The sequence below is a fragment of the Rhinopithecus bieti genome, unplaced genomic scaffold (genome assembly GCF_001698545.2).
Source record: "Rhinopithecus bieti isolate Rb0 unplaced genomic scaffold, ASM169854v2 scaffold_73599, whole genome shotgun sequence".
Lineage (NCBI taxonomy): Eukaryota > Metazoa > Chordata > Mammalia > Primates > Cercopithecidae > Rhinopithecus > Rhinopithecus bieti.
In genome coordinates, this window is record NW_016827349.1 from 138,645 (window position 1) to 152,794 (window position 14,150).

At 45.1% G+C, this 14,150-nt stretch overlaps 1 protein-coding gene across 4 annotated transcripts in view; it reads left to right on the forward strand.

The window, feature by feature from the left end:
• The window catches only part of PTPN3 (protein tyrosine phosphatase non-receptor type 3), a 121,609-nt gene that overhangs the window by 103,726 nt on the left and 3,733 nt on the right, over nucleotides 1-14,150 (forward strand). For all 4 annotated transcript variants that reach the window (XM_017863784.1, XM_017863785.1, XM_017863787.1 and 1 more), the window contains 5 exons: nucleotides 4,779-4,869; nucleotides 5,141-5,202; nucleotides 6,812-6,958; nucleotides 12,614-12,742; nucleotides 13,682-13,827. In XM_017863784.1, coding sequence (XP_017719273.1) covers nucleotides 4,779-4,869; nucleotides 5,141-5,202; nucleotides 6,812-6,958; nucleotides 12,614-12,742; nucleotides 13,682-13,827 — 575 coding nt within the window. The remainder of the gene's footprint in view (nucleotides 1-4,778; nucleotides 4,870-5,140; nucleotides 5,203-6,811; nucleotides 6,959-12,613; nucleotides 12,743-13,681; nucleotides 13,828-14,150) is intronic.

Below are 14,150 nucleotides of genomic sequence, written 5' to 3' on the forward strand. Positions count from 1 at the left end.
GAACCCAGGAGGTGGAGGTTGCAGCGAGCCGAGATCGCACCACTGACTGCACTCTAGCCTGGGTAACAGAGTGAGATTCTGTCTCAAAAAATAAAAATTAAAAAATTAAAAAGTAGGAACGTGAAAAAAATAAAATTAAAATATATAAATATATGTGTGTGTGTATGTGTATATATGTGTGTGTATATATATGTATATATGTTGAGAGAGACAGAGACAGACACACAGACAGGGTCTTCCTCTGTCGCCCAGGATGGAGTGCAGTGGCAGAATCTTGGCTCACCTCCTGGGCTCAAGCAATCCTCCCACCTCAGCCTCCCAAGTAGCTGTGACTACAGGTACGTGCCACCACACCTGGATAATTTTTATATTTTTAGTAGAGATGGGGTTTCACCATGTTACACAGGCTAGTCTCGAACTCCTGAGCTTAAACTATCTGCCCACCTCAGCCTCCCAAAGTACTGGGATTACAGGCATGAGCCACTGTGCCCAGCCGAAAACCAGCTCTTAAGAAACCGAGTGTTTAAATCCTGTTTCTACTAAGTTGCTTCAGTCCTATTCAGTGTTGCCCTTTGCAAACATAAATATGAGTGTGCCGTCAAACTTTCCAAAGGCCAAAACAACCTTAATTTTGATTTGTCCAAAATTTTGTAAAAGTTTTGTGCTTTTTAATTTTTTAAATAGATTTCTTTTGTTGTATTTCTTTTCTCACTTTAGTCATTTGCATTTAAAATAACAATTCTTACTGCGATAATTCAGAAATAACCAAAGTAAAATAGTCTCCTGACTTCTATCCCCTTCAGTTTCTTCCTCTTTGTTGTAATTTACAAACGACAATTTTGTTTGTATCCTTCCATACTTGTTCCAGGGCTCATGCAGATAAATCGTATACACATACATACACACACAAGATTGTGTCTTTACACATTAATATACACTCTGTGTGTTGCTATTATATGATCATCATTCATTGTATAAATTATTCAATACCTTGTATTTTTCACTTTAAAGTGTATGAGTAGATATCCTTCTAAATCTGTACTTTTGGTCTGTCGTATTCTTTTTACTTGCACAGAATTTTCTGGTAAGAATGTACTATCATTTAAGTCAACATTTCTTTACCTTTGGGGAATATCCAGGCTGCGTCTGGTTTTCTGAGAATAAATATTTTGCTGCAGATAAACTTCTGTGACATGTATCTTTATGTATTTCTGTTGGATAAAGCCCAGAGTGTGCACATTTAAAAATTTTTAAGCACTGTCTGGTCGGGCGTGGTGGCTCACACCTGTAATCCCATTGCTTAGGGAAGCCGAGGCACTCGGATCACTTGAGGTCAGGAGTTTGAGACCAGCCTGCCCAACATGGCGAGACCTGTCTCTACTAAAAATACAAAAATTAGCCGGAGGTGGTATCATGTGCCTGTCGTCCCAACTACTCAGGAGACTGAGGCATGAAAACCACTTGAGCCTTGGAGGGAAAGGTTGCAGTGAGCTGAGATCGCACCACCGCAGCCCAGCCTGGGCAACATGTCTCAAAAAAAAAGAAAAAAAGAAAAAATGTAAACACTGCCCTAACACTTTTTAATATATGATTTATCTTAGTACGATTTATCTTAATACTTTACAAATTTATCAGCAGATCATTACCGCTGAGATACATTTAAAGTCCTTATAGTAATTAAAGCCTTTTTCTGTAGCTGTGCTTTTCTGCTAGACCACCTCAAGTTGATTTTATTTACACTTTTGTTGTTTGAAAAAAAAAATCTCTTTTTCCCACCAGGTTAGCTTTACTATGTTCACTTAATTGTATATTCACTTAATTGTTGATTATATTCACTTAATCAGTTAGAACTAAAATGCTGTGTAGGTAAATTTAACTTAGCTGCCCGCCTTCTGCCAGTCAACCCAAAATCTCTAATAAATCATTAGTTTATTCCTAAAATGAACTCACAGAGTTTATTAGAGACTGCAGTTATTTAAGAAGTTGTTCAGCTGCCTGATGGTTATGAACTAAAACTGTAAAGATGGTGAGTAACTGAGCTCTTGGAGTGTTTGGAAATTCTAGACATTTGGCAAATGTATAAGATATGGCACCGTTATTATGACCCAGACTCTTCATGTTAATTATCTTCTGGGGAGTTCTGTTTCATTTGTTTATTTAGTAAGAGAAAAAACACTAACAGAAGCCAGTTTACAAAACAATACAATTTGCAAAAATGTAGAGGGAGAAATTCTTTTTACCCTCCCTATTCAGACTGCAAACACATCTTTATTAAGGATGTTGGCCACAATTTGGTGAATTTGTCATACATCCCTGTAGGGCAACTTGGTTATATGTATCAAAACTCAAAAGTCCTAGCACTTTCAGAGGCTGAGGTGGGTGGATCACCTGAGATCAGGAGTTCGAGACCAGCCTGGCCAACATGACGAAACCCTGTCTCTACTAAAAATACAAAAATTAACCGAGTGTGGTGGTGGATGCCTATAATCCCAGCTACTCGGGAGGCTGAGGCAGGAGAATCACTTGAACCCCAGGGGGTGGAAGTTGCAGTGAGCCAAGATCCCGCCACTTCACTGCAGCCTGGGTGGAAGAGTGAAGCTCCATCTCAAAACAACAAAACCAAAACAACCCTTAAAATATTATTTGGTATAGTAATTCTCTTCTTAGAAGTTTGAGTAAAAAAAATTTCAAAACAGCCTAGTGAAAAAGTAGGATAAAAATTAAAATAAATTATAGTGAATGGCCAGGCACGGTGGCTCATGCCTATAATCCCAGCACTTTGGGAGGCCGAGGCGGGCAGATTACGAGGTCAGGAGAGCAAGACCATCCTGGCTAACACGGTGAAACCCTGTCTCTACTAAAAAATACAAAAAATTAGCCGGGCGTGGTGGCGGGCACCTGTAGTCCCAGCTTCTCGGGAGGCTGAGGCAGGAGAATGGCGTGAACCTGGGAAGTGGAGCTTGCAGTGAGCCAAGATCACACCACTGCACTGCAGCCTGGGCGACAGAGCGAGACTCTGTCTCAAAAAAATAGATAGATAGATAGATAGATAGATAGATAGATAGATAGATAGATAAACTAAATTATCGAGCCATTAAAGATCATATGTGTAAAAAATATTTAATGACATGGGGAAATAGATACTATATAATAAGTATGAGAAAGCAGCTTGAAAAATAGGATAGTTATTTCCCAGAATACTCCATTAGATGCTGAGATTTTCCGTGGCCAAATTAGCTTGAGATATGTTTAGCTGATCAGAATTTAACAAATGTATGCATTATGCATTGCAGAACTTGTCTTGTTAAAGATTCATAGAAAATAAAATATTTTCCAAATGTCTTGACTTTGAAACTTTTTCTGAGGAATACTTACTATCTTCTTTTAGGACACTTAGGTTGACTAGAACACAGCATAAGAAGTGCCAATATAGCCAGGCGCGGTGACTCACGCCTGTAATCCGAGCACTTTGGGAGGCCCAGGTGGGTGGATCACTTGAGGTCAGGAGTTTGAGACCAGCCTGGCCAACATGAGGAAACCCTGTCTCTACTAAAAATACAAAAATTAGCCAGGTGTGGTGATGCACACCTGTAGTCCCGGCTACTTGGAAGGCTGAGGCACGAGAATCGCTTGAACCTGGGAGGTGGACGTTACAGTGAGTCGAGATCACGTCACTGCACTCCAGCCTGGGCAACAGAGAGACTCTGCCTCAGGAAGAGAAAAAAAAAAACGTGCCAATGTGTTGTTCAGCCTCATTTTTTGCTTTTAAAAACATAGTATATAAATGTATTATGTGTTTACATATATATGCTTCTGTTCATTTGTGTGCATGTAGGCACAGAGAAAATAAGCCGGAGAAAATATAGGAAAAGCTCATCTCAGAGTTGTGAACTTGCTGATAATTTTTTCTTTATATTAGTGTGAATTTCCCAAATTTTCCGCAAAAAAAAAAAAAAAAAAAATCACTTCCAACACTGAAAACCTGTGTTTTAAATTCCTATAGAGTTAATAAAACCACTGGTGAAAAGGGATTAAAAGGAAAAACAGTCATATAGAAAAGAAAAGATAAGCCTTGGAGTCACATCTGAGTTCTTCCTGTTCTCCTGTGATCTCGAACAAAGCATTGAACTTGCAAAATAAGAATATAGTTAATACTTCTTACAGGGCTGTTGTGAAAATCACATCAGGTACCATACAAACATGTCTAATACGTGAGTTTAGATATGCAAAGATTGTGTTGTTTGAGATTTTTGGTTGTGATTACATGTGTAGAGAAGTACCTCTGTAAAGGAAGTTTACTATATATTGGGATAAATGTTTTTCCTGTGGAAATAGACTTCTGAAATGATGAATGAAATGCTTTCGTTCTTAAAGGAAGGGTGTGGTTCACTACACTGAACTGGAGGGAAATGATTCTAGACTAACTTAGATGATTTCCATTTAATTTTGAGTCAGAATTCTTTTCCCCCCATCTAGTTGCTTTTAGCTCTGGTCAAATAGTTGTCATAAATACAAAGTTTCACTTACCGTTCTCCATTACCTGAGACCCAGACCCTTCCTATGGCATTTTTTTCAAATTAAAAACAAAAATTATTAAAGAGTTTAGTCAGTTTCTCATGAAACTGTAGAATTTCTTATTGGGAAGATTTTCTTTTAGTATATAACACATAATCACTTTAAAACGTTAAGATTTTGGTACTGTGAATGATAAAGTATGTTTTCACACTTTCTTCGTCTGATTTTTGCAATGCTTTCTTTTTTCTCTATTTCTCACATAGCAACTCTATAGAAAAAAGCCAGGTTTGGCCATCACGTTTGCAAAGCTGCCTCAAAATTTGGACAAAAACCGATATAAAGATGTGCTGCCTTGTGAGTATCCGGCATGAATGCCTCCTTCCCCCCTACACTGAGATAATGTTTCCCTTTTTAAAACAGATTGTCTGGTATTCTGGAACGATTTTCAGTGTGTCTGTAAACACCACCGTCTTTATTGCAGCCATTTCAGACTCTGAACAGTTGGGGAATAGTGTTTATGCTAATGAGGCAGAGCTGCAGATGGGGCTGGGAACTGAACTCTGGTTTACTTGGTATGATAAAAATAATGCTCTGAATAATCGGTCAATTTTTCTCTTCCCCGCAGATGACACCACCCGGGTATTATTGCAGGGAAATGAAGATTATATTAATGCAAGTTACGTGAACGTAAGTTAGGAATCTGGATGATGCTAAAGAGCACACTCACCACTGTCACAACGATGATGAGGGCCTGTGTGGGGCTTTGCAGTTGACACAGTGCTTTCCCGTTCACCACTGCATTTCAGTACCACAACAGCCACGGGAGGGAAGGCAGAATAGTCTCATTTTACAGAGGAGAAAACTAAGGTTCGGAGAGTTAAAATAATTTGAAAAGTCACAAAGCTAACAGAAGATGGGACCAGACTTGTTGTGTGTTTCTAATTCAGTCGTCCACATGCCCCTGTACTGAGCTGCTTCCATTCAGGTGTTTGTTTGTTTTTGCTAGTGGTGTGTTTGTGACTGTCTGTGGTATGTTTGTGACTGTCTGTTTCTCTTCATGTGATGAGTGTCATCCTGCCTTAAAAAAGAAAAGAAAAGAAAACCTCCTCTGTACATATAAGCCAAAAGAAAAGTGGAACGTTTCACGTGTTATGGGAAAAGCACTTATTTTCTCTCTAAAAATGCATCTTGGGCAACTTACTTGGCCTCTCTAGACTTCCATTTCTTCTATCTGAACCTGGGGTCAGACTTTCTGTAGCCAACCAGATAGTAATATGTGATCTTTGCATTTGAAATGTAACCACTTAAAAAGATTAAAAGCCGCTCTTAGCTTGCAAGGTGGCAGACAGATTTGGCCTTCAGGCAATACGTGGTCTGCCAACTCCTAAATAGACAGATGATTTCTCAGATTAAGTTCTCAAGTTATAGCAAAGTGTCAAGAAATGCCCTAATAAAAATTGGTCTCATCAGTGATTCCTCCTGTTCCAAAGCATCTGTGGGATTCATCTATGGGATTCGTTCTTAAAAGCAGAGCATGAGAAACGTTAGGGGCAGCAACACCACAAAGCCCAGTCTTTTCATGTAATCCCAGGACTGAGGAAGCCATTTACCCAAGCACCAGCCAAACTGTGAATTAGAAGCCTGCCTTTACCTTGCTCACCTGAGAGTGAGTGAATCCCAGTGCCAGCCCAGAGCTCAGCAGGTTCTGAGTGTTCTTTCGTCAGAAGGACTCAGTCCAGAGGGCAGAAAGGAAAATGGAGCAGGAATATTTCCACCTGAAACATTCATTTCAAAACATTTCAACATTGAATGTCAAGATTGACCAACTTCCAAGCATTTGAAGGCATGCAGAAAGCAAAGTGCAACAAGAATTGGTGGTGTAAACCTGTATGGTGTATGCTTTAAATAAATGTAAATAGATTTTGATAGAAAACCCTGCATAGGGAAAGACTTAGGGGTAGGATTGGTACATACAACTGAAAATGCAGATAGCCAGTATTGATTATATTTAGGATAGAGCAATGAAAGTCACTTAAACTCTTCTGCCATGTCACAGATAGATTTCTGATTTTTGCCTACTGAATACCACACACTTTTATCTTAAAGATCTGATGCTGGTGTTTGTCAGATATTTTTCAAGAAGCATGAGAAATAACTTGTTTGATTTTCCTTATTTGCTGTGAATTGATAAAAGATTTTTCTGGTGCGATGTCAGCAAGTAGAAGAGTTTAAAATCCAGTTCCCTGTGCACCCTGGGGCAGCAACAGATTCTAATACTTTACCAATTTCTTGCCAGATGGAAATTCCTGCTGCTAACCTTGTGAACAAGTACATCGCCGCTCAGGGTCCCCTGCCGCATACCTGTGCACAGTTTTGGCAGGTCGTCTGGGATCAGAAGTTGTCACTCATCGTCATGTTGACGACTCTCACAGAGCGAGGGCGGGTAAGTAGCTTGATTTCCAATTCAGATGTGTGCAGTGTCACACCCTGCTCTGTGGAACATGAATCTCAGCGCTGGGAAGGGTCTTCACTATCTCCTGGTCCAGCCCATATGTGACCCTAAGTCTCCTCTATAGAGCAACCAATAGACACCCCTAGTGACGGGAAGCTCAGCCCTCCTCTTCCCCAGTCCCAGCTTGGATCCATTACAACAGGCCAGAAGGACTTCTCCTAGCCTTACTTCATGTGCCCCAGATCCCCTGCCGTGACAGGCCTTGCCCAGTCAGGACAAGTGCTGGTCCTGAAAGAGCAATGTGTGTGCCAGGTTAACAGTGGCCTTTGTAAAAAGGGGAAATTGCATCACTGTGCCATTTTCCATAGAATCCGTTCGGGCAGCTTGGCACTGTCCCTGTATTGTCTGTCTGCGCTTCTTTTCCCTGTAAAGTTGACTCTGCCTTTTCAGCGGGAAGTCATTCTTCTCCTCAGAGAAAAGGGAGTGCCCCCAGGAATGGTCTGTTGTCTTAGGGCTGATGACAACACTAAAGGTTGGTTGCACTGGATAGCAGCCCCCTTCTTTCCCTCGTTCTGCTTCTTCCAGCTTGGGAGAAAAGGCCCTTTCTGTGATCCAGCAGGCCTCAGCTTCCTCCAGCCACTCCTATGGCTCCTGCCTGCCAGCTCTGTGCTGCTGGCAGCCCTTCTCTTTTGTTGATGTCCATGCTACACCTGAGCTCATCTGAGGTCTCGCTTGTGACCTGGAGGGTTTGTTTCCCAGCCCTTTCTTTCTCACTGAAGCCATTTCAGCTGCTTTTGTCAGTTTCCTGCATTAGAGATTCCCATCTCCTCTGAGGTCTAGCATTCCCTTCACTATCTCTGGCCCTGGAACTTAACCTCCCCTGTTTATCCATTGGTAGAAACCTGTTCTTCTGAAATCCAGGGTGCATGTTTCCTCTCTCTCCTGTTGCAAACTCTTGGATGACAGGATGACCTCAGCCCTTTATCCTGAAGACCCTAACCCGCCTGCATCTCCACCCACCAGTTCTTCCAGATTAGGAATCCATCACTCCAGGCAGCAGCTTTGCACCTTTCTCTGAGAGATGAAACTTTCAGCATCTCCCATTTGTTTTCTCCCATACCGTGCATTTAGTAGAGTGGGACTCCCAGCAGGTGTGCAGCTGGCTGGAGTCCACCCCCACTCACCAGCCTCGCTGTGCTGCTCTCAGGTCTGCAAGTGCAGAGAGAGGGTCCTTTGAAGCCTCATGTCCCCAGCGGTCAGTGGGGCACTCCCTCACGAGATACTTGATTTCTCCCTTTTAAAATTCCTACCCAAAATGTTTTTCTTTGTGCTCTCCCTTAAGGCTCATGGGTTTCTTCTTAGAAACATTGCATTTGAATAAGTTATTCTCCCTCACTTTCCATCAGAGATGTTTCTTTTGGAGAGAAATATCATTTTGTACAACTATATGTGAATAATACAGGTACTCTTCCTGGCCCACTGGCCGTCAGGGGCAGGGGCATTGAGGTCAGAGGAGGCGTTTGAGTTCTGGCACCACTGCTTTCCACTGTTTAACCTTGCACGGGGCTCTAAGCCTCAGTTTCCTCATCACTAGAAAGGAGGTGGTAATGCCTGTCTCCTGGGATTGTTTTGAGCATTAAGAATGAGCTACCCTGGACTGGCTGCCCCTCCCGTAGTGGGTGCTCCACATGGCATAGTGAGTCTGGATCCTGGCCCCCTTGTCTCACAGGGCCAGAGGCAGGTAGGTTTGCTGCTCTGGGCAACATTAGGGAACCCTGGGTTGCCATGAGGATCATGTGAGGTGATAGGAAGAGGTTTGAGGCAGCACAAAGCTCTATAAACCTCCTTGCTCTTGTTATCTGTTAAACACACTGTTTGATAAAATGCGCACTTAGGCAACGAGGCTCTTCGGCAGAGGACTGATCTCTGAGTCAGGTTTCATCAGACCCCATGGTTCGTTCAGCAAATGGATCTAGGCACTGATTCCTTCCACCTCCTGAACCCAGACCCATCTGCTCATTCATAGATAGGACACATCTACCTAAGTGTCCTCACATACAAGGTGCCTGAAGCTGAAGCTGTCAGCCATGCACCTGCACCCAGGTGGTCCACGCCCTGAGCTCACCATTCTGGCCAGAGGCACCCATCTACCCAGTCACCCGAGCCAGGAACTGGAATCGGTCTTACCCCTCCCTTCTCTTCACTTCCCACATCCACTCACCATGGTCTGCCACTGCCAGTCTCCCCTCTGTCCCCCAAACCTCCACCTTCTCTCAGAGCTTTTGCATTTTTCTTCCAGGAGCAGCAGCAGCAGCAGCAGCCTCCTTAGTGGCTTCCTGGCCTAGAGGCTCCCCCAGCCCCTGTCTGGTCCATCCATTGGCACGGCTTTCAGCGATACCTTTCCAGAGGGTTGCCTGGTCCTTCCATTTCCCTGCTCAAACCCTCTGGTGGCTCTTCAGGTGCACCAAGTAAAGTCTCACCTTGAGACTGACTTGTACCTTCTGTGCAGGTGTATTGTACTGTCTATCGTTCCCTGGGGTGCACCACGTGCCTCTTTACCTTTTGACCATACGTGTCCCATTCCCTCTGCCTAAATGATACATCCTTGCCTTGCCAACCTGATGAAGACCCTCGTGCTTAAATACTGAGATCTCCATCCCCTCTCTCCGGGACATTGCCTCCTCCTCTGTGAGCCACCTGTGTCTCTGACTTCCCTCTTTCTTTCCTTTTCACCACATTCCCCCACACCGATTCGAGAGCACCTTGAGGACGGTGCCACATCGTGTCTAATTCATCTCTGCATCTCCAGGGATGTTTATTGACTAAGTGAGCAAGAAAGCAAGCTTTTCACCATGAGGCCTTCTAAATTTGACCCATGACTCCCTCTAAACCCTGTCTGGTCCATCTTCCTGAGATAGTGCTCTTTCTTCTCCTTTGGCATGTTATCCATTGTTAGAAACCTGTTCTTCTGAAATCCAGAATGCATATTTCCTTCCTCTCCTGTTACATTCCCTTGGATGACCAGATGACCCGAGCCCTTTATCCCTAAGTTCCTATCTCATCCTCATCACCACCCAGCAGTTCTTCTGGATTAGGAGTCGGTCACTCCAAGTGAGCAGGTTTGTCCCTTTCTCTGAGAGCTGAAATTTTCAGGATGTCCCATTTGTGCTCACCCATATCACGCGTTTAGTAGAGCAGGACTCACACAGCAGGCGTATGGCTTGTCTTCCACCCAGCTTGCAGCTTGTTCCCTCTGGTCTAGAAAGACACATCCTTTCAGAAGCCATCTCCCTGGTCAGCTTTCCCTTCTGGAAGCCTCTTCTGGAAACCACACTTGGGACCTGGAAAATGAGAAACAGGCCCCACTCAGGCCTGCGAATCCCTGAGGACGGAGCATTCTGAGTTCTTCTGGCAGCATCTGCCCAGGGTCTCGTCCCCAGCAGCATGTTGCCGGCCTCCCAGCTTCAGTGACCTTCGTTGTCCATTGACGCTTCTCCAGAAGTGCTTCTTCCCTCCCTACATACACTCAGCTTTGCATATGTTACTGTTTAATTTAACCACAGCCCTAGGAAGGTGCATTTTCTGTCATTCCAGAGTATTATCAGCCTGGCTAAGGGCTCACAGGCCTGTTGTGTCATTCCAGCTCTGCCCCAGTTCTCTCTGTGTGATCTGGCACACATTGATTCATTCTCTGAGCCTCAGTCTACTCATCTGCAAAACAGAGACAATCATAGTACCTACCTCATAGGGTTGTTTTGAAGCCAAGGTAAAGCCATGTTCATGAAAGGCACCATTCAGTGCTTAGCATCTACAGTTCTGAAGATATGAGGCTTCAGCATCATCACCCCTCATTGCAGCAGCATTAATGTGGAGGCTGAGGCCCAAAGAAGTTAAGTAATTTGCCCGAGATCACTAACCAAATATGTTTAGTAGAGTTTATTAACCAAGGTTGAAACTCAGGATCTCCATAGACTTGTTCTTTCCACTGCACCCCCAATTTTTTCAGATCCAAATTGAACTGCATTTCTGTATTTGGTCAGAGGTAAAGAGAGTCTAGTACTGGTCAGATTCACTGTGGAATAAGGGGAACCTCTCTGGCAGTACAGATATTCGTAGTTCTGCCTTGCATAGGTTGATCTCATCAGAGAATATCTTCCCTGCAGTTATCCTGTGGGCAGGACCATTGAGCGCCTACAGGGCAGGAATTTATCCTTCCTGTGCAGATGAGGATGAGAGAGAGGGCTTGTGTCTGTCAACTCTGCCTTGGGCCCCATAGCCCTTAACCCTTCATGTCTAAGCAAAGTCACAAAATGGCTACTAACCGAAATTACCCATGTTTAAGGTTTCCAAGAAAATTCTTAACTCCAGCTTTCCGACGGCATACTTTAATTTCAAGTATTCACTGTGACATTTGAAAGTAAGAATAGAGAGGCTGTTTCCCAACAAATCATACATGTCTTTTGGTTATACCACTTTTCCACCATGAACAAATGTAATTCTTAAGTTGCTATAACCACATACAGGCTTGGGGGAAAATGCTTGTTTAATAAGGTAGGATCTAACTGACAGAAGGATCTATGATGGAATGGACAGCCTAGCCCTGAAGTTTGCTTAGAAGCCAGAGGCAGGTGCTAAGATGGCTTATAGGACAAGCTGCAGGTTTTAGAAGCGGGGATAGAAATTGGGGAGGGTGGTGGGATCAGCCCATCTGTGGGGACAGCACAGCCATATTGAAAGACACTGGGGTGCCATAGGAAGAGTGCTGGACTGCATCACTACAGCCCCATGGCCTTGGGCAAGTCACTCAATCCCGAGTAGCCTTAGGTTCCTTGTCTGCTGTGTGGGATATCACCTCTTTAGGGCATCACCTAAGAAAGCCTTCAAGGGCTTCGGAGACACTTCTCCCGTGAGAAAGGTATTCATCTCGATTTGGGAGTCCCTTAATCTGGTTTTTTGTGGAACCTCATCACTCTTACTCAAGCTGGTATATAACCCATGACAGCAGTAGAAGTAATGGCCACCCCTGGCCTGCCCCCCACAGCAGCTAAGCTCTGCACACCCACGCCGGCCGCCTCACCAGCGTTGAGGCAGGAGCCATCTCCATCTTTCTGGTGGAAAACAGGAAAATCAGAGAGGTTAAGCAACTGTTTCGACATCATCTGGCTGACAAATGGAGGAGGAAAGGGTCCCGGCGGAGTTGTGTGTGGCACCAGATGTGTGCCCTTAACTGCTGTGCCTGGAGGCCTCCCCCTCAAAAGGGTGGGGAGGATGGTGGAGGAAGGGTGCAGGATGAGGGGCCGCTGGAGGCGGGGAGGGGCATGAGGGGCTGGGGTCGGGGAGGGTAGAGAGGCTGCTCACAGGCCAAGGTCCTGCATCTGAGGCCACTGGTGCTGAAGATGCTGCATCTGTCATCCTCCTCCAGGCTGCAGCCTGGGGCTGAGTGGAGACCTATGGCCTGGTCCCTGGCAGGCTGCCCCCACCCCGCCCTGAGAAACAGCTGATGGACTTGGCTGAGTTTGTTTTCTCCCATCAGCTCTCTCGGGTGTGCATGAGAGGATGCCTAACCTGTCCGCCTGTCCAGGGGTAACTGCTTCCATGGACACCCCACAGAGGTAGCTCACATGGACTCTCGGTGGTTTCTTACAGACCAAATGTCACCAGTACTGGCCGGATCCCCCCGACGTCATGGACCACGGCAACTTTCACATCCAGTGTCAGTCAGAGGACTGCACCATTGCCTATGTGTCCCGAGAAATGCTGGTCACAAACACCCAGGTGAGTCGCAGCCTGAGGGGCACAGTGGAGGGGCAGGTGCTGAATCAGCGGCCGCTGTCATCTCAGGTGGTCACGCTTCTAGGTGTGTCCTCTGTTTCCACCTGGTGTCAGTAAGTGTGCAAGACTGCCCATCAAACAGCCGGGGCCCAGAGTTCATAGTGGCCCTAGTCACAACAGGCAGGAGGTGCAAACAGCCCAGCGTCCATCGATGGAGGAATGGATAAACCGCACGTGGTCTGTCCATACAATGGAATATGATTCAGCCTTTAAACGGGAGGAGATTCTGACCCCTGCTACAACATGGGGGAGCTTTGAGTGTATTATGCTAAGTGAAATAAGCCAGACATAGAAAAAGACACATACTGTAGGATTCGACTTCTGTGAAGTGCCTAGAGTAGTCCATAGAGACAGAAAGTAGAACGGCAGTTGCCAAGGGCTTGGGGGGAGGAGAAAGGAGATCTATGGACATTATGCCGTATGGCATAATGAGTGCGGGGTTTATGTTTGTGGGAAATTTTAAAGTTCTGGAAATAGGTAATGGTGATGGCTGTACAGCATTGCAAGTATTCTCAGTGCCGCTGAACTGTACATTTAAATGTGGTTACAGTGGTAAGCCTCATGTTAGTATTTTTTGCCACAGTTGGAAAACAAAAAACAGCATGTGTGGCCCCTAATGGCAAGTACCATAGGAGCAAATGGAGGAGATCACTGGGCAGAAGTGATCAAGGAAGGCAGCCCTGCAGGACAGGCCCACAGCAGAGCCTGAGAGGGGATGGGGATCTTTGGGGAAGAAGGGAAGGAATTGCTAGTGGCCACAGCAGGGCTGTGCACAGAGGGAGAAAGCATCAGGAGACAGGGCCACCCTTGTGTCTGAGTTGGGGCTGGGTCCTCATGCTGACCACCAGGATGGGCTCACCAAGGCCACTGCATCTCCCACAGACCGGGGAAGAACACACAGTGACACATCTCCAGTACGTCGCGTGGCCTGACCACGGTGTGCCTGATGACTCCTCCGACTTTCTGGAATTTGTAAACTATGTGAGGTCTCTGAGAGTGGACAGCGAGCCCGTCCTAGTTCACTGCAGGTATGGCGCTTGTTGTTTTGTTAGGTTTGGAATCGTTTCCCCGTTGGAAAAGGCCTGAAGAGAATTGACAGGCGCCAGACCCACCCTACATCCCACAAAGTAGTGTGCCCTTACAAACCTCTGTTGACTACGGTTCTTCACCATTTCAAAAGTGATTTGGAATTTTATGAAATCCTAACTTTGTGAATGTAGCACAGAACTGAAGGAGAAAGTCCCCTCACACACCTTTCTCCTGTCCTTCTGTCAGCTGACCTTCATCATAGGCGTGTGTGAGAAAGGGAGTGGGTTTGGCACTTCACAGTGGCCCTCTTTCCACTGCCTGC